Consider the following 27,269-nt stretch of genomic DNA (forward strand, 5'->3'; position numbering starts at 1 on the left):
CACAATTTGGAGTCAGAGGTGCAGTTCACACCACTGATGTGAAGATGGTCAGAGACAGAGAAGAGAGGAGTGGGATACAGAGTGGAGGTGGAGAGCAGGGGTGTGCGGCCTGGGCGTTGGCCACTGCCCGGCCTGTGACACAGGAACGTGGTACTGGCTGTCACAGACACGTGTGAGAATTCAGTCAGTGACTCACACAGGCCGTCAGTATGCACTGAGAACACTGCCGTCACTTTACTGTTTGCTTATTAGCAAGAGAAGAGAGAACCAGATCAGCACTCTGACATATGTGCTGCTAGAGATCAAACTCAAGGACCCCTGCTCCAAAGTCTAACATTTGAACCTCTGCCCACCTCCCAGGGTGCAATATCACAACAACAACAAAGACAGCAACAGTTACATAACAGTAACTCGCCACCAGGATTATCACTCGAGTTTGGTGCCTGCATGACTCCACTGGTCCTGGCATCCATTTATTTTTTAAAAATTTTTCTTGGGGTGGGGAGAGAGAGAGAGAGAAGGGGGAGTGAGGAGGAGGAGGGGCCCTGCATCACCCCAGCCCCCAGCATCACCCCAGCACTACCCCAGCCCCCAGCATCACCCCAGCACTACCCCAGCCCCCAGCATCACCCCAGCACTACCCCAGCCCCCAGCATCACCCCAGCACTACCCCAGCCCCCAGCATCACCCCAGCACTACCCCAGCCCCCAGCATCACCCCAGCACTACCCCAGCCCCCAGCATCACCCCAGCACTACCCCAGCCCCCAGCATCACCCCAGCCCCCAGCATCACCCCAGCACTACCCCAGCCCCCAGCATCACCCAGCCCCCAGCACTACCTCAGCCCCCAGCACCACCCCAGCCCCCAGCACCACCCCAGCACTACCCCAGCCCCCAGCATCACCCCAGCCCCCAGCATCACCCCAGCACTACCCCAGCCCCCAGCATCACCCCAGCACTACCCCAGCCCCCAGCCCCCAGCATCACCCCAGCACTACCCCAGCCCCCAGCATCACCCCAGCACTACCCCAGCCCCCAGCATCACCCCAGCACTACCCCAGCCCCCAGCATCACCCCAGCCCCCAGCATCACCCCAGCCCCCAGCACCACCCCAGCACTACCCCAGCCCCCAGCATCACCCCAGCCCCCAGCACCACCCCAGCACTACCCCAGCCCCCAGCATCACCCCAGCCCCCAGCACCACCCCAGCCCCCAGCACCACCCCAGCACTACCCCAGCCCCCAGCACCACCCCAACCCCAGCATCACCCCAGCCCCCAGCATCACCCCAGCCCCCAGCACCACCCCCGCCCACAGCATCACCCCAGCCCCCAGCATCACCCCAGCACTACCCCAGCCCCCAGCATCACCCCAGCCCCCAGCATCACCCCAGGCCCCAGCATCACCCCAGCCCCCAGCACCACCCCAGCACTACCCCAGCCCCCAGCATCACCCAGCCCCCAGCACTACCCCAGCACTACCCCAGCCCCCAGCATCACCCCAGCACTACCCCAGCCCCCAGCATCACCCCAGCACTACCCCAGCCCCCAGCATCACCCCAGCACTACCCCAGCCCCCAGCATCACCCCAGCACTACCCCAGCCCCCAGCATCACCCCAGCCCCCAGCATCACCCCAGCACTACCCCAGCCCCCAGCATCACCCAGCCCCCAGCACTACCTCAGCCCCCAGCACCACCCCAGCCCCCAGCACCACCCCAGCACTACCCCAGCCCCCAGCATCACCCCAGCCCCCAGCATCACCCCAGCACTACCCCAGCCCCCAGCATCACCCCAGCACTACCCCAGCCCCCAGCCCCCAGCATCACCCCAGCACTACCCCAGCCCCCAGCATCACCCCAGCACTACCCCAGCCCCCAGCATCACCCCAGCACTACCCCAGCCCCCAGCATCACCCCAGCCCCCAGCATCACCCCAGCCCCCAGCACCACCCCAGCACTACCCCAGCCCCCAGCATCACCCCAGCCCCCAGCACCACCCCAGCACTACCCCAGCCCCCAGCATCACCCCAGCCCCCAGCACCACCCCAGCCCCCAGCACCACCCCAGCACTACCCCAGCCCCCAGCACCACCCCAACCCCAGCATCACCCCAGCCCCCAGCATCACCCCAGCCCCCAGCACCACCCCCGCCCACAGCATCACCCCAGCCCCCAGCATCACCCCAGCACTACCCCAGCCCCCAGCATCACCCCAGCCCCCAGCATCACCCCAGGCCCCAGCATCACCCCAGCCCCCAGCACCACCCCAGCACTACCCCAGCCCCCAGCATCACCCAGCCCCCAGCACTACCCCAGCCCCCAGCATCACCCCAGCATTACCCCAGCCCCCAGCCCCCAGCAGCACCCCAGCCCCCAGCATCACCCCAGCCCCCAGCATCACCCCAGCCCCCAGCACTACCCCAGCCCCAGCATCACCCCAGCACTACCCCAGCCCCCAGCCCCCAGCATCACCCCAGCCCCCAGCATCACCCCAGCACTACCCCAGCCCCCAGCATCACCCCAGCACTACCCCAGCCCCCAGCATCACCCCAGCACTACCCCAGCCCCCAGCATCACCCCAGCACTACCCCAGCCCCCAGCATCACCCCAGCACTACCCCAGCCCCCAGCATCACCCCAGCCCCCAGCATCACCCCAGCACTACCCCAGTTCACTGCTTGTGAAGCCTTGGCCCTGCAGGTGGGACGGGTTTCAGCCTGGGTCCTCACACGACGGCAACTGTGCATTCCTGGGTGTACACTGCCCGGCCAAGAATAGCATTTTCAGAACACACTTCAGTCAGATGCACACACATCCTTAGAAGAGGCGTGTTCCTGCAGGTAAAACAAAAGGAGAATGCTGTAGGTTTCCAGAAGAGCCACTGAAGTAAGACAACGTGAAGCCTGCCTCTCTTCTCCACTCTCCCCTAGGCTCAGGTGGCATCTCAGATTGGAGGGAACAGGCCCACTGGGGATTTGCATCTCAAGTGCTTGTGTCTGCGTCTGCACAGCCAAACCACTGCCTCTTTACGTACTGTCACTGCAGGTCCACTTTTCAGACAGACGGACACAGAGACTATAGCACTGAACACCCCCACCTCCCAGTGCCAGGGTGCTGGGTGCCCCAAGCTGGGCCTGGTGCCTGGCAAAGCCAGCGTCTCCCCTGCTGAGGCACCTCCATCCCCACCACTATTCTGAAGCACCAGCAGTTCCTTGATACAAACAGGACTGTGCTTACATGAGCTACGAACACATCAGGAGGCCGACTATTGGGCACGGGGGGTGTCTAGAGGACCTGGTGCTGACCACTGCCCTGCCCAGCACAGGACCCTCCCAGCCTGGCACAGGACCCTCCCTGCCTGGCACAGGACCCTCCCTGCCTGGCACAGGACCCTCCCTACCTGGCACAGGACCCTCCCTGCCCAGCACAGGACCCTCCCTGCCCAGCACAGGACCCTCCCTGCCCAGCACAGGACCCTCCCTGCCCGGCACAGGACCCTCCTTACCTGGCACAGGACCCTCCCTACCTGGCACAGAACCCTCCCTGCCCGGCACAGGACCCTCCCTGCCCGGCACAGGACCCTCCCTACCTGGCACAGGACCCTCCCAGCCCAGCACAGGACCCTCCCTGCCCGGCACAGGACCTTCCCTACCCGGCACAGGACCCTCCCTGCCCAGCACAGGACCCTCCCTGCCCGGCACAGGACCTTCCCTACCTGGCACAGGACCCTCCCTGCCCCTCACAGGACCCTCCCTGCCCCTCACCGGACCCTCCCTGCCCAGCACAGGACCCTCCCTACCTGGTACAGGACCCTCCCTGCCCCTCACAGGACCCTCCATGCCCCTCACAAGACCCTCCCTGCCCAGCACAGGACCCTCCCTGCCCGGCACAGGACCCTCCCTGCCCAGCACAGGACCCTCCCTACCTGGCACAGGACCCTCCCTGCCCAGCACAGGACCCTCCCTGCCCCTCACAGGACCCTCCCTGCCCAGCACAGGACCCTCCCTGCCCGGCACAGGACCCTCCCTGCCTGGCACAGGACCCTCCCTGCCCAGCACAGGACCCTCCCTGCCCAGCACAGGACTCTCCCTGCCCAGCACAGGACCCTCCCTGCCCGGCACGGGACCCTCCCTGCCTGGCACAGGACCCTCCCTGCCCAGCACAGGACCCTCCCTACCTGGCACAGGACCCTCCCTGCCTGGCACAGGACCCTCCCTGCCCAGCACAGGACTCTCCCTGTCCAGCACAGGACCCTCCCTGCCCCTCACAGGACCCTCCCTGCCCAGCACAGGACCCTCCCTGCCCCTCACAGGACCCTCCCTGCCCAGCACAGGACCCTCCCTACCCCTCACAGGACCCTCCCTGTCCCTCACAAGTTTAACATGGCCTCTTCCTCAACCTCTGGACCTGCAGTGTCCTGCTGTGTAGCCCCCAGGATTTCATCTGGGACAACCATGACTGGCACTGGGAGGGGCAGTGTGTCTGTGTGTCTGTCCTAAGGGCAGCAGGCCAGTGTCTGTGTGTCTGCCCTGAGGGCAGCAGGCAGTGTGTGTGTCTGTCCTGAGGACAGCAGGCAGGGTGTCTGTGTGTCTGTCCTGAGGGCAGCAGGCAGGGTGTCTGTGTGTCTGTCCTAAGGGCAGCAGGCCAGTGTCTGTGTGTCTGCCCTGAGGGCAGCAGGCAGTGTGTGTGTCTGTCCTGAGGACAGCAGGCAGGGTGTCTGTGTGTCTGCCCTGAGGGCAGCAGGCAGTGTGTCTGTGTGTCTGTCCTGAGGGCAGCAGGCTGTGTGTCTGTCCTGAGGGCAGCAGGCAGTGTGTCTGTGTGTCTGTCCTGAGGGCAGGAGGCCGGGTGTCTGTGTGTCTGTCCTGAGGGCAGCAGGCAAGTGTCTGTGTGTCTGTCCTGAGGGCAGCAGGCAAGTGTCTGTCCTGAGGGCAGCAGGCCAGTGTCTGTGTCTGTCCTGAGGGCAACAGGCCAGTATCTGTGTGTCTGTCCTGGGGGTGGCACACAGGAGGGAGGGGCTGCAGCTTCAGGCTGAGGGAAGGGCCTGGGAGAGGGTCTCCTCTAGCAGTACCATGCTGGCTCTGCTGAGATCATTGGCCCCTGCTCAGCCAGGTGGTGCCCTGGGTGAGGGGCAGGCTTCCATCTCTGGGGGGTGGTGGCCAGGTGCTGGGGGCACCCCCAGCAGGCACCTCAGAAATCCCCTCCTGTCCGGACCCCCTCTGTGGGGTCCCTGGGTCAGCTGCCCGCAGGCCTCACACCCCACTGGGGCTCCCTGGCAGCCCTGCCCCGCCCAGGTGCCCTTAGCCAGTCTGGGGCCACCACAGGCCACACAACTTGGAGGCAGACCGCGCCTGGGCAAGCAGGCAGCCCCTCCAATGCAGCATCACCAGGGGGCACAGCCTCCCTGAGTCTACAAGGACCCCAAGTATGGGGGTGGGGGCACCTGGAGCCCTGGGATGGCCCATGATGGGCAGCCAGCACGGAGCCCCAAACCCCAATTAGAGCCTAGCCCCAGCCTCCACTCAGCCCTGAGCACAAGCCCCAACCTCCACCCAGAGTCTGAGCCCCGAGCCCCCAGCCTGAACGCCAAGCCCCAGCCAGGCCTGAGCTCCAAGCCCTGAACCCCCAGCCCCCAGCCTCCCCAGGCTGCAACACAGGCCTCAGCCCCCAGTGCCAGCCTTCACTGCAGCTCCTAGCTGCCAGCACACACCCAAGCCCAAGGCCCCCAGCCCCAGGCCCCCACCCTAGCCCCTGGCCTCCACCCCAGACTCAAGACCCCAGCACCCAACCCAACCCCTCAGCTCCATCCCTCACACTCCAAACCAGCACCCAAGCAAGCCTCCAAACACACCCTCCATCCATCAGCCCCCACCCCAGCCCCCAACCACAGCCCTCAGCCCCCAACCCAGCCCCCAGCACCAGCCCCCAGCAGTAGTCCCAGCCAGTCTCCACTTCAGCCCTCAGCCCCCACCGTAGCCCCCAACCCCACCCTCACCCCAGAGGCCACCTAGACCCCACCCCCAGCCCTCACTCCAAGCCCAACCCCAGCCCCACCCCAGCTCCCATCCCAGCCCCCAACCCCCACCCCCAGCCCAGCCCCCAGCCCAGCCCCAACACTAGCCCCCAGCAGTAGCACCCACCCCAGCCCCCACATCCACCCCAATCCCCAGCACTACCCCCAAAACCACCCCAGCCCCCAGCAGTAGCACCCACCCCAGTCCCACCACACCCCAACCCCCAGCACTACCCCCAAAACCACCCCAGACCCCAGCAGTAGCACCCACCCCAGTCCCACTCCCACCGAAACCCCCAGCACTACCCCAGTCTCCAGCCCCTAGCACCACCCCAGCCACCACCCAGCCCCAACCTCCACCCCAGCCCCCAACCCAGCCCCCAGCACCACCCCGCCCCCACCCCGCTCCAGCATCACCCCAGCCCTCACACAGCCCACAGCCCCACCCCAGCACTACCCCAGCCCCCAGCATCACCCCAGCCCCCAGCACTACCCCAGCCCCCAGCATCACCCCAGCACTACCCCAGCCCCCAGCCCCCAGCATCACCCCAGCCCCCAGCATCACCCCAGCACTACCCCAGCCCCCAGCATCACCCCAGCCCCCAGCATCACCCCAGCACTACCCCAGCCCCCAGCATCACCCCAGCCCCCAGCACTACCTCAGCCCCCAGCACCACCCTAGCCCCCAGCACCACCCCAGCACTACCCCAGCCCCCAGCATCACCCCAGCCCCCAGCATCACCCCAGCACTACCCCAGCCCCCAGCATCACCCCAGCACTACCCCAGCCCCCAGCATCACCCCAGCACTACCCCAGCCCCCAGCATCACCCCAGCACTACCCCAGCCCCCAGCCCCCAGCATCACCCCAGCACTACCCCAGCCCCCAGCATCACCCCAGCACTACCCCAGCCCCCAGCATCACCCCAGCACTACCCCAGCCCCCAGCCCCCAGCATCACCCCAGCACTACCCCAGCCCCCATCCCCCAGCATCACCCCAGCACTACCCCAGCCCCCAGCATCACCCCAGCACTACCCCAGCCCCCATCCCCCAGCATCACCCCAGCCCCCAGCATCACCCCAGCACTACCCCAGCCCCCAGCATCACCCCAGCACTACCGCAGCACTACCCCAGCATCACCCCAGCCCCCACCCAGCCCCCAGCACTCCCCCAGCCTGAGCGCCCGCCGCCCTCCCGGCCGAGCCCAGGCTCCCGGCGCCGCCCGCCGCCCGCCGCCCGCCGCCCGCCCTCCCGGACGCTTCCCTCCCCGCTTGCTCGCAGGCGGCGCAGCCGGGCAGCCGGCCCGGGGGGTCCGGTGGGTCCGGTGGGTGCCCGTGGGTGCTGGCGGGTGCGGCCCTGCTGTCCCCGCGGCCCGCCGCCCGTCCCCGCGGCCCCCTGTCCCCTGTCCCCCTGTCCCTCCGGCCCCACCCGGGCGCGCTCACACGTGCACGGCCGCGGCGGCGCGGAGAGGAGGGCGGGCGGCGCAGGTGGCACAGGTACGGCCGCGAGCCCACCGCGTCGGGCCCAGCCCGCAGGCCCAGGTGAGCGGCTGCGCCCGGCGAGCAGGTGGGGGGCTCGGGGAGGGTCGGGCCGCGCGGGGCGGGGGCTGGGGCTGGGGACTGGGGCGGGGGGGCTACTGCTGGGGGCTACTGCCGGGGGCTGGGGGCTACTGCTGGGGGCTGGGGGCTACTGCCGGGGGCTGGGGGCTACTGCTGGGGGCTGGGGGCTACTGCCGGAGGCTACTGCCGGGGCTACTGCTGGGGGCTGGGGGCTGGTGGCTAATGTTGGGGGCTGGGGGCTACTGCCAGGGGCTACTGCTGGGGGCTGGTGGCTAATGCTGGGGGCTGGGGCTACTGCTGGGAGCTACTGGGGGCTGAGGGCTGATGCTGGGGGCTGAGGGCTGATGCTGGGGGCTGAGGCTGGGGGCTAATGCTGGGGGCTGGGGCCTGTGGCTGGGGACCGGGCCTAGAGCTGAGGCTGGGGGCTGGGGCTGGGGCACAGAGTCCGCTGCTAACTGCCCACCGTCCAAGCCCGTGCCCCACCGGGTGGCCTGGAGGCCGGGTTGGGGGCCAGGTGGGGCCCTGGGGTGGGGGCCTGTCTGTGTCACATGGGACCCCCAGTCCCTGGGACCCCCAGTCCCCAGGCCCCGCTGCCAGGTGCAGGCAGAGGAGGGGGCACAGGGAGGAGGCTGAGACTGCCGGCTGCCCTGTTGGCGTCTGCAAGAAACTTTGTGGGAGCCACTGTGCCCGCCGCTGCTCCTGCCCGAGGTGCTGGACACCTGCCCGCACCCAGGGGTGGGGGCCCAGAGCAGCAGGGGCAGGGGTGCTTCCCACCCGCCTCCCCCACCTCCGTGGCCTCACCCATCTGCCGGGATTCTCTTGCCATGGTGGGGCCAGCCACGGCGCTGACCGGGCACTGGTGGGCACCGGGTGGGCATCAAGGGGGGCACAGACCCTCTGCCCGCCCCTCTGCGGACAAGCGGCCCTGAGCTTGCAGAAGCCTGCTCGCCAGGGCTGTGCTGACAGCCGGTCCTGGGAGTGGGGAGCCTGGTGAGGAGTCTGTATTTAAAGGTACATCACATCCAGCCAGTGCAAGGGAGCACGGGCTGGGAGGACTGGCATGAATCACAGGCAGGGAGCTGGCTCAGATCATTCCTGCCAGCACGCGGAGCACGGTGCCCACTGCTCAGGCCCGGCGTGGGTCCACCGAGCTCACAGCCAGGCCCACGCGCCTCCACCCGGCACCCAGGCCTCAGAGCCTTGGGCAGAGGGAGCCCCGGGGCACGGTAGGGGAGGGGAGAAGGAAGCCTGCTGGGAACAGGGGCGCCTCAGCCCGTCTGCTGAGGGCAGGCTGCCGGCTGAAGGGCTGCTCTGTGCATCCCAGTGTGGCTGAGACGGGGGCTCCGGGCATGGGGGACAGTGTCCTGTGCCCCTCCCCCCAGACACAGGAGCCCGGGGGGACCAGGCAGGGACCACGGGCCCGGCACTCAACAGTGTGCTCCCGTGGGCACATGGCTGGGAAGCCCAGGCTGCATCCAGAGCACAGAGCACCTGGACCGGAGTGGGCTGACACCCCCCAGCTTTCCTGTCCAGCCTGGACCTTCCAAGGGCAGCCGGGTGGGGCTAGGGCAGCAAGACCAGCCTCTGAGGCCACAGCCACTCTGCAGGGGCCTCAGCACCCCAGAGCTGCCTGCTTCATGCTTAGCACGGCTCTGCAACCCTAGTCTTCCTGGGTGAAAGCAGGACAGGCGGATTTCTGAATGGAGCAGAAGCAGGAGAGCAGGGTGGACGGCTGGGTCCCCACCGCCTCCAATGAGGTGTCACCTCCCAGTGAGGTCATTTCCTGATTCTGAAACCTGCCTCAGAGCAGCTCAGCTAGCCCCAGTGGCTCGAACCCCAGGCTCCTGGGCACACTCCTGACGGACCTGTTCTTTGCAGCTGCAGCACCATGAGGACCAGCCCCGGGTTCTGCCCTCGCCTCTGGGCCGTGGCCCTGCTGAGCACTCTGGCCGGCAGAAGGTGGGCACCCTTTTCTTAATCCGCATGACAGCTAACTCCTCATTGATTCTGTGGGGGCAGAAAAATGTCCTTGGGTGATTTCATGACTAAGGGAATTGGAAAAACTTACCTGCGATCAGAACTCTTTGTCCAGAAAGCCACAGGGGAAGCAGCCTCTTTGTTGCATGGGAGTTAGGGTACACTCCACAAGCCCTTGCTAAGGAATGTGTTAATTCCGCATTAAAGCCTTGAACTAACTTTTCAGGGCTCAGCTCTAAGGAATGAATCCTTCCATCTCTGTCGCCTAGAGAAAGTTGTCCTGCTGTTGCCTGCAGCCTGTGCAAGCTGACCTTCCAACAGGAAGCTCTGGCAGTCCTGCAGCTTGACACAGAAGGCGGGGGCTCCACGGAGTGGAGAGTTAGGGACCCTCACACTCGAGGGTCCCGCCTGTGGATACAAGTGCACCTAGTGTCTTGCTGCCTGTGGTCATGTGATGAGGGAGGAAGGGGCAGGGGCAAGGCGTGAGGACACTGGCCAGGACAGAGCTCCCGGGGGACTGGCGGATGGGCTCGGCCACAGTCTGGGGGCAGCAGTGGCAGGCCTGAGTGCCGGCGCCTGTCCTGGGCTGGTGGGAGAGGTTCTGCATATGCTGCTGTGCTGTTGTTCCTTGCAGGCCAGTTCTGTGGCACACAAGACGATCCTAGGCATGCAGGGACCCGAGGTCCTTCCAGACGTGAGGGGAGTGGGCCTGGGTCCAGGCAGGGGGCGGGCCTGGGGCGCTGTGCCTGGGATGCGGCGGCCCTGTGACAGAGTGTGGCATCTGAACAGGATGTATGTTAGGGGCAGACATCCTTAGTCTTGGGAGCTGCGTGTTCTCCACTGCCTTGGAGAGTCTGTGCAGTGTTACTGTTGTACTGACCTGCAGATGGAGTTAGTGCACAGTGTTTCGTGCACAGTGCTTGCTGCACATGGACTCGGAGGCAGGTACTACCGCGGGCGCTGCTCTCTGGTCATCTGCTCGGGCCAGGAGGCAGACCCAGGCCTGGTCACGCAGGGCCACAGATGCCACGTCCACAGTGGGGCTCACGTTCAGAAACCACAGCAGCTGCAACGACCTGGGAGGAAGGAGGAGCAGCCTGCTAGAGGCTCAACAGGAGGGAGAGCAGACCTGGTCTCCTGGGGTGGTGGGTGTACAGGTCCTCAGGCTCCTGTGTTCATCCCAGACACGGGGATGGGGGGGGGGAGCCATGGTGCCAGCTCAGGCCAGAGACCGTTTCCAGAGTCCAACACATGCTAGGAGAGCAGAGGGAAGGGTGGCAGTCGGAGGTGGCCGGCACCCCACTCTGCGGGGCTGGCCACACCACCTTCCTGCTCTGGGTCCTGGCCCAGCTGCTCCCACGACTGGCCGGCATTCCCACGGGACCCAGTCCGGCCCCTGAGCTCCCCAGGTGTCCCAGCGCTGCTCTGCCCCTGTGGCAGGGTGACCTTCCAGTCCCCTTGACAGAGGCATGCCTGTCCCTCCTCCTGTGACATGCTTCTCATACCCAAGTGCTTTCAGCAAACGAGTTCTGCTTTGCTGCTGGTCTCTGTTAACCAGACTCTACAGAGCCCACTGAAACACCGAGCTGAAAACCCAGTGAGAGGCTCCAGTTAGCCAAGGGGAAGTAGCCCGCAGCCTGCAGGGTGTGAATGTTGGTTGTGCGAGGAGGGTGGGGGTGACGCTTCTTAGGGTTGCCACCATGAGAAGCTTTTAGTTAAATGGCTTCCGTATGTGAGAATCTGACCAGAGAAGGATGCCGCATCTTGCCAGTGGAAAGCAAATCACCGACTGACCGTGTTTGCGTTTGACGTGACCAGTCAGTTGCAGATCTTACTCCTGTGCAGTGAGATCTGGTCCGAATGTCGGTGTCTCAGATGGACAGTAACCTAGTCAGAGTGGCTCTTGAGGTCAGTCAGAGCGGTGGCTGCCCTGGCCTCCAAGGCGGGCGCTCCCTTCAGAGGTGCCCCCCGGGTCACTGCACACAGGATGAGGTCGCTGCGCAGTGCCCCCCAGCTGGACAGGGTCAGAGGTGGCTGAAGCTCAGAGCCTAGCCATTCTCCCTCTCTCCCCCCCTCCCTGCATGCTGCTCAGAGCTGGAGAAAGGCTGAGGTGAGTGACAGGAGCCCACATCTGCCAGTGTTGAGGAAATAAGCCGGGAAGTTCCTTTCATTTCTCCCAGTCGTGACAGGTCCAGTGCAAATAGTTAAAGGGAAGAGCCCAGAGGAAACTGAAGTCAGGCCGAGTTGGGCCCCTTCACTGTGCTCGTGGAGGGCCGGGCCTCGCTCACACACACCAGCTCTGTGCCAGCCAGGTGGGCCGCTGAGCCAAAGCTCCTCCAAGGGGGCTTTCCCTTCCCACACAAGAAGTGAGAGACGTCCAACCGATTACAGGCGGGCAATTAATAAATGGTAGAAGAAACTGGTTCATAAACCTGGAGGGGACTGGAAATCGTACACCGTAGGGAAATATGATAGTCCATGATCATCACACAAATGACACAAGAGAAGCACACTTTGTCTGTCTCATCAGGACACCTGAAAATACAGCGACACCCCCCAAGCACTGACATGCTGGGGGGCAGGGGTGGGCAGGTGTGACCCTGAGGCTGTAAACAGTGATGGAAAAAGGGGTGAATTATGCTGGCAGCTCACGGACACGTATTTTGAGGGCTAGAAGGTGTTTCTCAGGTCTTTGAAGATGTAGACTGGTGGGCCAGGAGGTGGCACAGGGCTGCCCTGGGAGGGGCCCTGGTTCAATCCCAGCACCGCAATATGCCAGAGCAGAGCAGTCCATGCACTCTAGTGTTGGACCAGCCAAAATCTTTAAACGTAAAGAGACAGACTTTGGAGCCAGGCAGTGGTGCCCTTGGTCAAGTGCTCACATTATAGTGCGTGAGGACCCAGGCCCCACCCCCCGGGTCCCCACCTGCAGGGGGAAAGCTTCGTGAGTGGGGAAGCAGGGCTGCAGGGGTCTCTGTCTCTCTCTCTCTCTGTCTCCTACTCCTCTCTTAGTTTCTCTCTGTTGCTATCCAATAGTGAGTAAATATATATAAGAGAGACAGAGCTCGCGTCCTGTCCTGTAAGCTTCCTCCTCTGCCTGGGAATGTCAGGACCCAGTGTTTGTCCTCTGTGAGGGCGGCTGACACCCCCACCCCCCACCCCAGTTCCCCTGGCATTAGCTCTGCAGCCCCACTTCCCAGGGAGGGAGACGGGAGGCCGGGCAGTGTGGACGGACGGGCACCGACATGTCTGCCTCTGTTCCTCAGCTCCGCGCAGCCCTCCCAGGACGAGCTCAAGGACAACACCACCGTCTTCACCCGCATCTTGGACAGACTCCTGGACGGTTATGACAACCGCCTGAGGCCAGGCCTGGGAGGTGGGTCGCATGGCTGCTCCCTTCCGCAGAGTGTTGGGCGGGCTTTTCTGTTGGGAGAGGGAGGCAGAGTGGCAGCGTGGAGTGTGGCAGCTTCTTCTCTCTCCCGTGGGACCCCAGTGTGTGCTCGGTTCAGCAAGGGGGTCTCACCCGTCTGTAGACGTGGGGACAGACTTCTCAGCGACGCGCGGCCTCTGTGTGTGGACGGGCGGCTTGTGGGGAGGGAGACTGGCAGCCTGGGGGCTGCTGGGCTTCAGTGGGTCCGTGCTGAGCTCAGGTGTGAGGAGCCTGGCAGTCCTGAGACTGGCTTACCCCTCTGTGTCCGCACTGCACCCTAGGCCAGAGGGTGGCTGAGATTCCTGGCCATGGCTTTTATAAAACATGTCTCTCTTTTTTCTGTAATAAAATTTTAATTTCTGTGTATACCAATTAACTGGTTATGCTGCTGAAATTCTGGGGGAGGAACACAGAACTTGATAGCGTGGTATTAAGCGCTTGTTTGAACAGTGCTTGAGTAAGATGATCGGCCTATCTTATTTAAACAAAGACTAAGCAGCCAAAACAAAATATTGATCTCTGAGTCAGATAAGCAAGGCAAGGAAACGAATGACCATCCAATGTCCCCCAGGACACCAAGGTCAGACTGTCCACTCCTGAAACAGCTGGGGGAGCATCAGAATGATTGAACGGACACCCACAGGCCCTATGGAGAAAGCCTCCTCTTCATCTAGATTGTGCAGACGGGAAGAAGCTGGGGGTTCAAAAGCAGTTTCATGACAGCAGCCTGACCCAGAGTCGCTGTTGTGAATGTGTGGGGGTGAGGTCACCGGCCCATGGCCCCAGTTCCTGAGGCTCGAGGGCACCTGTGTCCAGGGCCCCAGTCCCTGTTAGAGGCCTGCCAGGGGTCTGTCCACTCTTGAGCTCACACAGGACATGCGGCCTCTGGCTGTGCATCCTGACAGTCTGAGGAAGGGCTCTCCAGGGAGACAATGCTGGTCACAGAATGGGCCACAGCACTGTCCAAAGCACTCGCCCTCGCCCTCGCCCTCCCCTCCCCCTCCCCTTACCCCACCCTCGCCTTCTCCTCAGCCTTGCCCTCCCCCTCCCCCTCACACTCCCCTCAACCTCCCCCTCCTTCTCCCCTCCCCCTAGCCCTCCCCCTTGTCCTCGCCCTCCCTTTCCCCCTCGTCCTCGCCCTTCTCCTCCCCCTTCGTCCTCATCCTCTCGTCCTCCCCATCCCCTCCCCTTCACCCTCCCCCTCCCCCTTGTCCTCGCCCTTCCCCTCCCCCTCTTCCTCACCCTCCCTTCGTCCTCATCCTCTCGTCCTCCCCATCCCCTCCCCTTCATCTTCCCCATCCCCCTCCCCCTTGTCCTCCCCCTCTCCCTCCCCCTCGTCCTTGACCTCCCCCTCAACCTCCCCCTTCCCCTCCCCATCCCCCTCCCCCTTGTCCTCCCCCTCTCCCTCCCCCTCGTCCTTGACCTCCCCCTCAACCTTCCCCTCCCCCTCCCCCTTGTCCTCCCCCTCCCCCTCGTCCTTGACCTCCCCCTCCCCCTCAACCTCCCCCTCCCCTCCCCCTTGTCCTCCCCCTCTCCCTCCCCCTCGTCCTTGACCTCCCCCTCAACCTCCCCTTCCCCTCCCCCTCCCCTCCCCCTTGTCCTCCCCCTCTCCCTCCCCCTCATCCTTGACCTCCCCCTCAACCTCCCCTTCCCCTCCCCCTCCCCTCCCCCTCTCCCTCCCCCTCGTCCTTGACCTCCCCCTCAACCTCCCCCTTCCCCTCCCCCTCCCCCTTGTCCTCCCCCTCTCCCTCCCCCTCGTCCTTGACCTCCCCCTCCCCCTCATCCTCCCCCTTCCCCTCCCCATCCCCCTTGTCCTCCCCCTCTCCCTTGACTTCCCCCTCATCCTCCCCTCCCCTTTCCCCTCCCCATCGACCTTCCCTTGTCCTCACCCTGAACCTCATCCTCCCCTCCCAATTGTTCTCCCCCTCCTCTTCTCCCTCACCCTTGTTGTCGGACTCCCCCTCCGACCACCCTCCCCTCTACCTCTCCCTCTCTCACACTCCCCCTCGTCCTCCGTCTCCCCTCCCCTCCCCTCCCCTCACACCACCCTTGCCTTCACTCTCACCCTGGCTCTCACCCTCATCCTCCCCCTTGTCCTCGCCCGCACATAAACGTGGACACCCACCACCCCTGCACCACCACCACCACTATCATCACCATCACCTCCATTTGTGGCCACTGGTGATTTCACTGGAGTGGTTAAGGCCGACCCTTAGCTCTGCCCTGCAGCATGGCCGCCAGTGGGTCCCGAGGACGTAGGCCGCTGCCCAGACTGCTGCACGTCCAGCTGCTCTCTCCTCTTTGAAAGCGTTCCTGCTGTCCTAGTTCACTCTGTATTGTCCTGTTCTTTTAAAAAAAATTTTTAAATATTTACTTATTCCCTTTTGTTGCCCTTGTTGTTTTATTGTTGTAGCTATTATTGTTGATGTTGTTGTTGGATAGGACAGAGAGAAATGGAGAGAGGAGGGAAGACAGAGAGGAGGAGAGAAAGACAGACACCTGCAGACCTGCCTCACCACCTGTGAAGTGACCCCCCTGCAGGTGGGGAGTCGGGGGGCTCAAACCGGGATCTTTATGCCGGTCCTTGTGCTTCACGCCACCTGCGCTTAACCTGCTGCTCTACCACCCGACTCTGACTCCCTGTTGTCCTGTTCTGTTCTTAAACATTTGTGTGTGTGTGTGTGTGTGTTGAAATGTTCTTTTTACTTATTTGATAGAGCAGGGAGAAACCAGGGGAGGGGAAGATAGGGAGGGAGACAGACACACAGACACCTGCAGTCCTGCTCCACCACTCATGAAGCTTCCCTCCTGCAGGTGGGGACCAGGGGCTTGAACCCGGGTCCTTGTGCACTGTGACATGTGCACTACACCAGATGCACCACCACCACCTGCCCCTTGCTCTTGTATTTTCACTTTTTCAAGAGTGTTTTTGGTCTGGGGAACCTCCTGGGTTTAAACATATCTGCAGTCTGGCTTCAGTCATTTGAGCCAACCAGGCATCCACAGTGGACCTTAGCTGCTGGTCCTGTGGGCACAGCCCTTGGGGAACAGTGTGGGGCATGGGAGTGGGGTGTGGGTCATGGGAATGGGGTGTGGAGCATGGGAGTGGGGTGTGGGGCATGGGAGTGGGGTGTGGGGCATGGGAGTGGGGCGTGGGGCATGGGAGTGGGGTGTGGGGCATGGGAGTGGGGTGTGGGGCATGGGCGTGGGGTGTGGGGCATGGGAGTGGGGCGTGGGGCATGGGAGTGGGGTGTGGGGCATGGGAGTGGGGTGTGGGGCATGGGCGTGGGGTGTGGGGCATGGGAGTGGGGCGTGGGGCATGGGAGTGGGGTGTGGGGCATGGGAGTGGGGTGTGGGGCATGGGCGTCGGGTGTGGGGCATGGGAGTGGGGTGTGGGGCATGGGAGTGGGGTGTGGGGCATGGGAATGGGGTGTGGAGCATGGGAGTGGGGCGTGGGGCATGGGAGTGGGGTGTGGGGCATGGGAGTGGGGCGTGGGGCATGGGAGTGGGGTGTGGGGCATGGGAGTGGGGTGTGGGGCATGGGCGTGGGGTGTGGGGCATGGGAGTGGGGTGTGGGGCATGGGCGTGGGGTGTGGGGCATGGGCGTGGGGTGTGGGGCATGGGCGTGGGGTGTGGGGCATGGGAGTGGGGTGTGGGGCATGGGAGTGGGGTGTGGGGCATGGGTGTGGGGTGTGTGGCATGGGTGTGGGGTGTGGGGCATGGGTGTGGGGTGTGGGGCATGGGTGTGGGTGTGGGGTGTGGGGCATGGGAGTGGGGTGTGGGGCATGGGTGTGGGGCATGGGAGTGGGGTGTGGGGCATGGGCGTGGGGTGTGGGGCATGGGCGTGGGGTGTGGGGCATGGGAGTGGGGTGTGGGGCATGGGTGTGGAGTATGGGGCATGGGTGTGGGGTGGGGCATGGGTGTGGGGCATGGGAGTGGGGTGTGGGGCATGGGAGTGGGGTGTGGGGCATGGGTGTGGGGTGTGGGGCATGGGTATGGGGTGTGGGGCATGGGTATGGGGTGTGGGGCATGGGTATGGGGTGTGGGGCATGGGATTGGGGTGTGGGGCATGGGAGTGGGGTGTGGGGCATGGGTGTGGGGTGTGGGGCATGGGTATGGGGTGTGGGGCATGGGCGTGGGGTGTGGGGCATGGGAGTGGGGTGTGGGGCATGAAGTGTGTGGCATGGGAGTGGGGTGTGGGGCATGGGTGTGGGGTGTGGGGCATGGGTGTGGGGCATGAAGTGTGTGGCATGGGAGTGGGGTGTGGGGCATGGGTGTGGGGTGTGGGGCATGGGTGTGGGGTGTGGGGCATGGGTGTGGGGTGTGGGGCATGGGGTATGGACGTCGGGCATGGCATGGGGTTTGAGGTGTATGCATGGGCATGGGTCATGAGGTGTGTGCGTGGGTGTGGGTTGTGGGGCATGGGTTGTGTGGCATGGGAGTGGAGTATGTGGCATGGGTATGGGGTGTGGGTCATGGCCTGAGGTGTGTGTGTGAGTGTGGGGTGTGAGGTGTGTGTGTGTGGGTGTGGGGTGTGGGGACTGGCGTGGGTGTGCTCTGAAGCAGGCCCCAAGGACGCTACTCACCTGAGTGTACCCACAGGACTGTGCAGAGCTGCTTGTCCCGTTCCAGATTCTGTGTACATCCGAACAGAATACCCTTCCTTCTGTCCTGCTGGCATTTTGTGAGCACATGTCTGAGGGGTTGGGGGCAGCCTCTCCTCCAGGGAGACCCTCCCAGCAGTGCCCAGGAGCCCCCACGAGGAGCTCTGTCCTCTGAGGCAGTCATTGCTGCCGGCCTCTCATCCCTGAGCAGTGGGCCGGCTTCAAGGCCCCTAGGAGGTGACACTGACTCTCCAGACGTCTGTAGTAAAGGAATAGATTTAAATAACTGCAGGAAACATATGTCAGAAACCTTCGTAACACCCAGAGGTCATGGTATTCACATTTTCCTCTGATTCTATAATTGATGATGCTTTAGATGACTTAAACTTTACTAAATGTTTAAGGTGTGGTGTCACAGTGACAGAATCTTGCTAATGCCACTGATCATCATAGTGACCTTCAGACGGTGTGACAAACATGCCGTCTCATCTATTCAGCTAAAAACGCACTTTAGAAAAAAGCCTGAGTTGGGCTAGTCAGTAGGTCTTTGCCATAAATTCCAGCTCCGTCAGATTTAAGTTTCGTAATTCCGAGGCAAGGCGCGGCACAGAGGAAGGTCTGCTGTCGTGTTGTTCGCAGCGTCGGGACGTCCTAAATCACCATCTCCAGGTTCGTTTGCTGGGCTGTCTCCTTCGGCAGAGATGGAGGCACAGCCATCTTTCTTGATTCTCCCCAGTCCCTGCGCACGCTGCTACCATAATGTGCTTTACCCATCCGCTCGTCTTTATTTGACAAGGTTTCCTCTGTTCTTGAAACACATCTGTATTTCTGTTGCTATCTGGGAACCAGGTGGATGATGAACGTGGCCGCCGGGGCGATCATTTTGCGGCAGGAATTTCCGTGTCAGGTGCCATTAACCCGTCTCCCCTTTCTGCAGCCTGGGAAGGGAGCGGTTCTCCACGGCCGCCTTGCGGCTCCTCCCAGCCTGTAGGTGCCATGGGGAGTCAGGCTGTGCGTAGACTCCCAGACCACGGAGCAGGCTGAGGGTGTGCACCTGGGGGGCTCCAACTGCAGCCCGCCGACCACCAAGCGGGAGTCGGGTGGGAGCTCAGCTCAGAGCCTGCTGGGCGCTCAGCAGCTGCAGCTCATTTCCTGGAAGCTTTTCTCACCTTTTATGGGTTCCAAGACTGCGATATGAGAGAAGCTTGGCCACGGAGTGTGCAGGCCTAGTCCCTCAACTCCTGCGAGCCCTCCCTGCCCCAGAGAGGTGTGAGGAGGGTCCCCTCAGCCTCCATGAGGCCCACAGAGAGGTGTGAGGAGGGTCCCCTCAGCCTCCATGAGGCCCACAGAGAGGTGTGAGGAGGGTCCCCTCAGCCTCCATGAGGCCCACAGAGAGAGGTGTGAGGAGGGTCCCCTCAGCCTCCATGAGACCCACAGAGAGAGGTGTGAGGAGGGTCCCCTCAGCCTCCATGAGGCCCACAGAGAGAGGTGTGAGGAGGATCCCCTCAGCCTCCATGAGGCCCACAGAGAGAGGTGTGAGGAGGGTCCCCTCAGCCTCCATGAAGCCCACAGAGAGAGTTGTGAGGAGGGTCCCCTCAGCCTCCATGAGGCCCACAGAGAAAGGTGTGAGGAGGGTCCCCTCAGCCTCCATGAGGCCCACAGAGAGGTGTGAGGATCCATCCCTCCTGGACAATGTACTATCCAGTTCTTTTTTTTTCTCCCTTTTGTTGCCCTTGTTGTTTTATTGTTGTAGTTATTATTTTTGTCATCATTGTTGGATAGGACAGAGAGAAATGCAGAGAGGAGGGGAAGACAGAGAGGGGGAGAGAAAGATAGACACCTGCAGACCTGCTTCACCGTCGGGGGCTCAAACCAGGATCATTATGCCGGTTCTTGCGCTTTGCGCCATGTGCACTTAACCCACTAGGCTACCGCCCGACTCCCACCATCCAGTTCTTGAAACAGTTTCTGAAAATATAAAGTGTGGGGAGGGTAGGCACCCTGATAGGAGGGGCACTGCTTCACCCGACTGGGTGCACACGCCTGGCCACAGCTAAGGAGGGTGTCGTCACCAGAGAGACCAAGGGACCTGTGCGGGCACTGTGCGGCAGCCTATCGGGGGTCACTGTCCAGAGCTGCCAGACCCTGCAGCCCGTCAGAGCAGCTGACCCCCTGCCAGACCTGTGGCTGTGGGCCTGCACCCTGAAGTCACCGCAGGGAGGCCCACAGCCTCTGCTCCGGTCAGACTACACAGCCACCCACTGCTCCACTGGTGCCTATCCAGGGCAAGATGGCCAGCAGGTGCCAACCTGCACAGGCCCTCGGTGTGACTGTCAGGGCTCTTTCCCAGGTGTGGCCCCTGGCTCCAGACCCTCTCAGGTGTGCTTGCCGTGGGCCCTCCTCTCCCATCTGCCCATCAGCCAGTCCCTCTCCTCCTTCAAGCCTGCAACCAGTCACCTCAGCCGAAGGCATTCTTCTCGAATTTAGAATAATCGGTATCATCTGTCTGTCCTGAAGTCTGTGTATGACTCTGTGTGTCCATCTTCCATCTGTCCATTACAGCCGCTCACACTTTCAACCATCAGAAATAGTTTGGGGGGGGGCAGTGGCTGTGCAGCTGGTTGACAGCACATGTTACAGTGCTCAAGTACCTGGGTTCAAGCCCCCTGTCCCCACCTGGGGGGTTCACAAGTGGTGAAGCAGGTGTCTCTCTGTCTCTCCCCCCTCTATCTCCCCCTTACTCATGATTTATGGATGTCTCTATAAACAAATAAAGATAATAAGAAATAATAAAAGAGATTTTATTAAAAATACGTTTTATCTCAGACCGGAGACATGCCACAAATGGGACTTGCGCCTTTGCTTGCAGTGACCGTCTCTGACTGAAGACAGCATCTGCTTGTACCTGGCACATGCAGAGTGAGCGAGTGAGCGCTGGGCATCAGCTGACGAGGTGGTGTCCCCACAGGCACCCTTCACACTGCACTGCACAGGCTGATGCCCCGCAGGGCAGGGCCTCTGGTGCACCTTGCTCCAGGACAGGCCGCATCCACACTGGGCTGACGGCCGGCACTGCACTGCTGCCTCACTAAACGCCGTGCCAAAGCACTTGTGTCAGCTGGCACACAGGGTGCAGCACAGGCGTGTGCACATGTGCTCCATGCTCAGCATCTGTGCATCTCTAGAGCACGTGCTAAAGACCCCTGGGTAATGGCTGACTTTGACTGAGCACTGGCATGGTCTGCACCACCATGGCATTTTGGAATTCTCTCAGATAGTAACTACCACCCCCCCACCACCATCACCACCATCACCATCACCATCACCACCATCACCACCACCACCATCACCATAACCACTATCATCACCATCACCATCATTACCATCACCACCACCACCAACACCATCATCATCACCACCACCACTATCACCACCATCATCACCATCATCACCACCATCACCATCACCATCATCACCACCATCACCATCACCATCATCACCACCATCACCATCACCATCATCATCATCACCACCATCACCATCACCATCATCACCACTATCACCACCATCATCACCATCATCACCATCACCATCACCATCATCACCACCATCACCATCACCACCACCACCACCACTACCACCACCACCACCATCATCACCATCACCACCATCACCATTATCACTACCAACATCACCATCACTATCACCACCATCACCATCATCACCATCACCACCACCATCACCACCATCACCATCATCACCACCACCATGACCATCATCACCACCAATATAACCATCATCACCATCACCACCACAATCACTACCACCACCATCACCATCATCATCATCATCACCACCACCACCACCATCATCACAACCACCATCACCATCATCACTACCACCATCACCATGATCACTATCACCACCATCACCACCACCATCACCATCATCACCACCACCACCATCACCATCATCACCATCACCATCACCACCACCACCACCACCACAATTACCATCACACCACCACCACCACCACCACCACCACCACCACCACCACCACCACCACCACCATCACTACCATCACCACCACCACCACCACCATCATCACCACCATCACCACCACCACCACCACCATCACCACTATCACCACCAACACCATCATCACCACCACCACCATCACCACCACCATTACCATCATCACCATAAGCATAACTATTATCACCACCACCATCATCACCACCACAGTCACCACCACCACCACTACCATCATCACCATAACCATAACCATTATCACCACTACTATCATCACCACCATAACCACCACAGTCACCACCACCACCACCACCACCACCATCACCATAACCATTATCACCACTTCCATATCCACCACCACTGCCATCACCACCACCACCACCACCATCACTATCATCACCACCACCACTGCCATCACCACCATCCTAGCTCACTTAACTTCACAGCACACTTTTCCCTTGAAACCTTGCGTGCCTGTTTACACTTATACTGGTTTAAAATAACTTACTGACATTTTTACATAGACCATTAAGAATACTCCCCACAATGGTGGGGACTGTTCAGGAAGCTCCCCTCCTGCAGATGGAGAGGGGGCTTGAAACTGGGCCTTGTTCTTGGTAACGAGTGCACTTAACCAGGTGAGCTACCTCCTGACCCTAGTATATCAATTTTTTATTGCCAGGTTTTCTAAATATGTTTTCATGTGATTTTATGTGATAGGAGCTCTACTCCTAGTTGGAATGGGGGGTGAGGTGCACTGACATCTGTCTTGGGGAAATCTGTCTGTGAAAATAACCCTATAAATCAGCTTCCCTTCAGTAAAGAGATTCTGAAATTAGAAGAAAAAAAGGATTATTGTGGGGGCTGGGTGTTGCAGGCATGCTGGTGTGTGCAGATGCCACCATCTGTAAAGGTCTGGGTTCAAGTCCCTGGTCCCCTCGCAGGTGAAGTGTCATAGTGCTAAGCAGAGCTGCGGGTGTCTCTCCTCTCCCTGTTGACTTTTCTGCCTTTCACCTCTCTGGACTAAAGACAAATGCTATGGCCCCAGGAAGTGGTGGCAGGGCTGTACAAGCACTAAGCTGCACGATAGCCCAGGCAGCCTCTCCCCCAAAGACTTTCATGGGTTTTGTTGCTCTTAGAACTTTTCTTCCAAGAGTTGTTTTCATTGATTCTGACTTTCCTGACGTCACGTACAGGCTTCCATCATGTTCCTCTTCTGCCAAGGCTGTGGTTTTCAGTTGAATGTGTGAAGCCCCTGAGTGTCTTGGCTTCTTCCTGTGCGATCACCGGGCATGGCACATGCACATGCATGTGAATTCTGGTGGCACTGTGAGGGAGGGCCGGAGTGGGCCACGGCTCAGGGTGCTGGTGCCCAGAGCTACTCATGTCCGAGCGAGCTGTCCCATGGAGTGACACATTCCCACAACCTTCTGGTGTGGGCCGTTCTGGTGCATGGGTGAGGGGAGAAGAGCTATGTGGGGACAGGAGCGTGGGAAACAAGTCACGATGGCGACGGTGAACTTGTGTGGAGGGTGGAAGGCTGGGGAATACGCAGGCTTTATTTCTTTCATCTTCTCCAGGGTTATCTCTGGGGCTCAGCGCCAGCACTATGGACCCACTGCTTCAGGAGGCTATTTTTTCCAATTTTTTTGACTGGATAAGACAGAGAGAAATTGAGAGAGGAGGGGGAGGTAGAAAGGGGGAGAGACACCAGCAGACCTGCTTCACCACTTGTGAAGTGTCCCCCCTGCAGGTGAGGATCCTGAGTCTCAAACTCGTATCCTTGTGTGGGTGCTTGCACTCTGTACGATGTGTGCTTAACCAGGTGCGCTGCCACCAACCCCATGTGCAGTTTTGTATAGTCTATGAATTTCCCAAAGTACTATATTATTATTATTAAAATTTGTTTTTATTACTAAGCACTGAGCAGCTCCAGTTTATGGTGGTACAGGGGATTGAACCTGGGACTTCTGAGTCTCAGGAATGAGGATTTCTTTGCATAACCACTATGCTATCTACCCCCACTTATGTTTTAGTGACTGGATTTCTTCTCTTTTTTATTTTTTTAAATTATCTTTATTTATTGAATAGAAACACTTAGAAATTGAGAGGAAGGGGGGATAGAGAAGGAGGGTCAGACACCTGCAGCCCTGCTTCATCACCAGAAAGGTTTTCCCTCTGCAGGTGGGGACCAGGGACTTGAACCTGGGTCCTTGTGCACTGTAACATGCACGCACAAGCATGTGCACCACCACGCAGCTCCTTATGTATTTTTATAAACAATATAGTGTACTATGACCTCACACTTCACCTAAAGCGTGTATAGTGTTTTATTTTTTAATTTCAGAACCAAGCCTCATTTTAAAATAGTAATAAAAATGGTTCCCCACGTCCTTGTGCCCCTCAGCCTGTGGGTGGGGCCCACTGCCCTGCTGCTGTGTGACCACTCTGAGGTGTCCTTTCTATGGAAGTTATTTTCATTTCATTTCATTTCATCTGATTGTGGGTGGGGGTGATGTTTCAGAAAGGAATTCCCAGACAAGCAGATGAGGTGATGGCGTCCATTGCACTGTGAAGGGTGTGCTGTGCTCATAGGATTTATTTCCCCGTTTGTTGCCCTTGTTTTATTGTTGTGGTTATTATTGTTGTTGTTATTGATGATGTCGTTGTTGGACAGGACAGAGAGAAATGGAGAGAGGGGGGGAAGACAGAGAGGGGGAGAGAAAGACAGACACCCGCAAACCTGCTTCACCACCTGGGAAGCGACTCCCCTGCAGGTGGGGAGCCGGGGGCTCGAACCGGGATCCTTGTGCCGGTCCTTGTGCTTGGCGCCACATGCGCTTAACCCGCTGCGCTACCACCTGAACCCCCTGGCTTCTGAGCAGTGTTTCAGCAAGGTGAACTTCTACCTGCAGGGGCACCATAACAGCAGGTGACCAGGCCCATGCTCCCCTCTGAGGCAGAGTCCTGCGTGCGGGTGACCAGGCATGTGCTCCCCTTTGAGGCAGAGTCCTGCGTGTGGGTGACCAGGCGTGTGCTCCCCTCTGAGGCAGAGTCCTGCGTGTGGGTGACCAGGCGTGTGCTCCCCTCTGAGGCAGAGTCCTGCGTGTGGGTGACCAGGCGCGTGGCCCCCTCTGAGGCAGAGTCCTGGGTGCGGGTGACCAGGCATGTGCTCCCCTGTGAGGCAGAGTTCTGGGTGCGGGTGACCAGGCATGTGCTCCCCTCTGAGGCAGAGTCCTGGGTGCGGGTGACCAGGCATGTGCTCCCCTGTGAGGCAGAGTTCTGGGTGCGGGTGACCAGGCATGTGCTCCTCTCTGAGGCAGAGTTCTGGGTGCGGGTGACCAGGCATGTGCTCCTCTCTGAGGCAGAGTCCTGGGTGCGGGTGACCAGGCATGTGCTTCCCTGTGAGGCAGAGTCCTGGGTGCGGGTGACCAGGCGCGTGGTCCCCTCTGAGGCAGAGTCCTGCGTGTGGGTGACCAGGCCTGTGCTCCCCTCTGAGGCAGAGTTCTGGGTGCGGGTGACCAGGCCTGTGCTCCCCTCTGAGGCAGAGTCCTGGGTGCGGGTGACCAGGCGTGTGCTCCCCTGTGAGGCAGAGTCCTGCGTGCGGGTGACCAGGCGCGTGGCCAGCCCTGTTCACAGCAGCAGGCATGGGAGTTACCCAAAGTGCAGAGACCCTGTGTGCCCAGCAGAGCAGGGACAGGAGCTGGGAGGGGATGGATTCCTAGCACAAACCCCAGGCTGGGAGTGAAAGCAGGAAGCCCGGGGCTGGGCTGTGGTCACCTGGATAGGCACACAGGTTCCCATTCATAAGGACCGTGGCTCGAGTCCCAGCCCCACCTGCAGGGGATCTTCTCAAGTGGTGAAGCAGAGTTGTAGCTGTCTCTCTCTCCCCCTCTCCCTCCTTTCTTATTTTCATCCATCTCCATCCAAAATATGTAAACACTTGTTTAAAAGCAGAAAACATGGCTGTAACCCGCAGATGCCACTGGGTTCTGTGAGTCTCAGAGCCCCGTAGAGAGAGCCTAAACTCTGAAGCAGAGGAGCACAACCCAGCGGGGCCGTGGCTGGGGCATCTACTTTAAGATTTGCATGGAAAGAAAGCTCAGGTTTTAATCCTTGGTCACACAGTCTAAGGTGTTTTAATCACAAGACGTTAACCTGTGGAAAATGTTTTGAGGAAAAGGGCTATCTGGTCCTGGGGAGCTCAGGATGCATGTCCCTCTCTGCTGCCCCGGTCTCTGTAGTTCCCACCTGGAGACACACACCATGAAAGCCAACAGGCCAAGGGATGGACACTAAGAGGGAGAGGCTGAAGGGCTGAGCAGAGAGCAAACTCCACTAGGAACTGAGGTTATCTCTGTCCTCTGTCAGCTCCAGCCCCATCTTGTGAGGGAATGCTGATTCCAGGCTTGTTGTCATCACGGAGACATTTCTCAGGGCAGGTGTCAGCCCATCTCAGCCTCCTCTGTGCGACAGGCTACCCTCTGTAACCACACATCTTGTTCTTTACCGAGAAGCTAGTCCTGACATCCCAATAAAGTGAGAGCTTCTAAAGGAGCCTTAAGAAATCACAGATGGTTGAACTGAGAGTCAGCCAGTAAACAGAGGGGAGAGTGCATGGCAGAAAGGGACTTCGGGCCAGGGCTGATGGAAGGGATGAGCAGGAGGGCGCCCTCAGCTGAGACCCACTCCTCATAGCTCACCACAGCTCACCTCACCTAAGCTCACTTCAGTTTACCTCACCTCACCACTGCTCACCTGAGCTCGCCACAGCTCACCTCAGCTCAGCTCACCACAGCTAACCATAGTTCACGTCACCTCACTAAAGCTCACTTCAGCTCACTGTAGCTCACCTCAATTCACCTCAGCTCAACTCAGCTCACCTCGGCTCACCATGGCTCACCATGGCTCACCATACCTCATTACACCTCACCTCAGCTCACCACTGCTCACCTCAGCTCACCACAGCTCACCATGGCTCACCATACCTCATTACACCTCACCTCAGCTCACCACTGCTCACCTCAGCTCATCACAGCTCACCATGGCTCACCATACCTCATTACACCTCACCTCACCTCAGCACTGCTCACCTTAGATCACCCCCTGCTCACTTTAACTCACCACAGCTCACCATGTCTCACCATACCTCACTTCACCTCACCACTGCTCACCTCAGCTCACTACAGCTCACCATGGCTCACCATACCTCATTACACCTCACCTCACTTCAGCACTGCTCACCTTAGATCACCCCCTGCTCACTTTAACTCACTACAGCTCACCATGTCTCACCATACCTCATTATACCTCACTTCACCTCACCACTGCTCACCTCAGCTCACCACAGCTCACCATGGCTCACCATACCTCATTACACCTCACCTCACCTCACCACTGCTCACCTTAGATCACCCCCTGCTCACCTTAGCTCACCACAGCTCACCATGACTCACCATACCTCATTATACCTCACTTCACCTCACCACTGCTCACCTCAGCTCATTACAGCTTACCATGGCTCACCATACCTCATTACACCTTAATTCACCTCACCACTGCTCACCTCAGCTCACCACAGCTCACCATGGCTCACCATAACTCATTACACCTCACCTCACCTCACCTCACCTCACCTCACCTCATCACTGCTCACCTCAG

General features: G+C 60.5%; 1 protein-coding gene across 3 annotated transcripts in view; it reads left to right on the forward strand.

Annotated features, from left to right (window-relative positions):
• Positions 1–7,313: 7,313 nt before the first annotated feature.
• Positions 7,314–27,269, forward strand: part of GABRA1 (gamma-aminobutyric acid type A receptor subunit alpha1) — a 43,262-nt gene continuing 23,306 nt past the window's right edge. The window contains exons 1-3 of one of the 3 annotated variants that reach the window (XM_060197059.1): positions 7,314–7,547; positions 9,444–9,524; positions 12,809–12,918. In XM_060197059.1, coding sequence (XP_060053042.1) covers positions 9,454–9,524; positions 12,809–12,918 — 181 coding nt within the window. In that variant the 5' untranslated portion in view covers positions 7,314–7,547; positions 9,444–9,453. Of the gene's footprint in view, positions 7,548–8,663; positions 8,792–9,435; positions 9,525–12,808; positions 12,919–27,269 lie in introns of those variants that run through there. The other 2 variants (XM_060197060.1, XM_060197061.1) reach the window with 2 other exon arrangements.

This window comes from Erinaceus europaeus, chromosome 9, assembly GCF_950295315.1.
Source record: "Erinaceus europaeus chromosome 9, mEriEur2.1, whole genome shotgun sequence".
NCBI lineage: Eukaryota > Metazoa > Chordata > Mammalia > Eulipotyphla > Erinaceidae > Erinaceus > Erinaceus europaeus.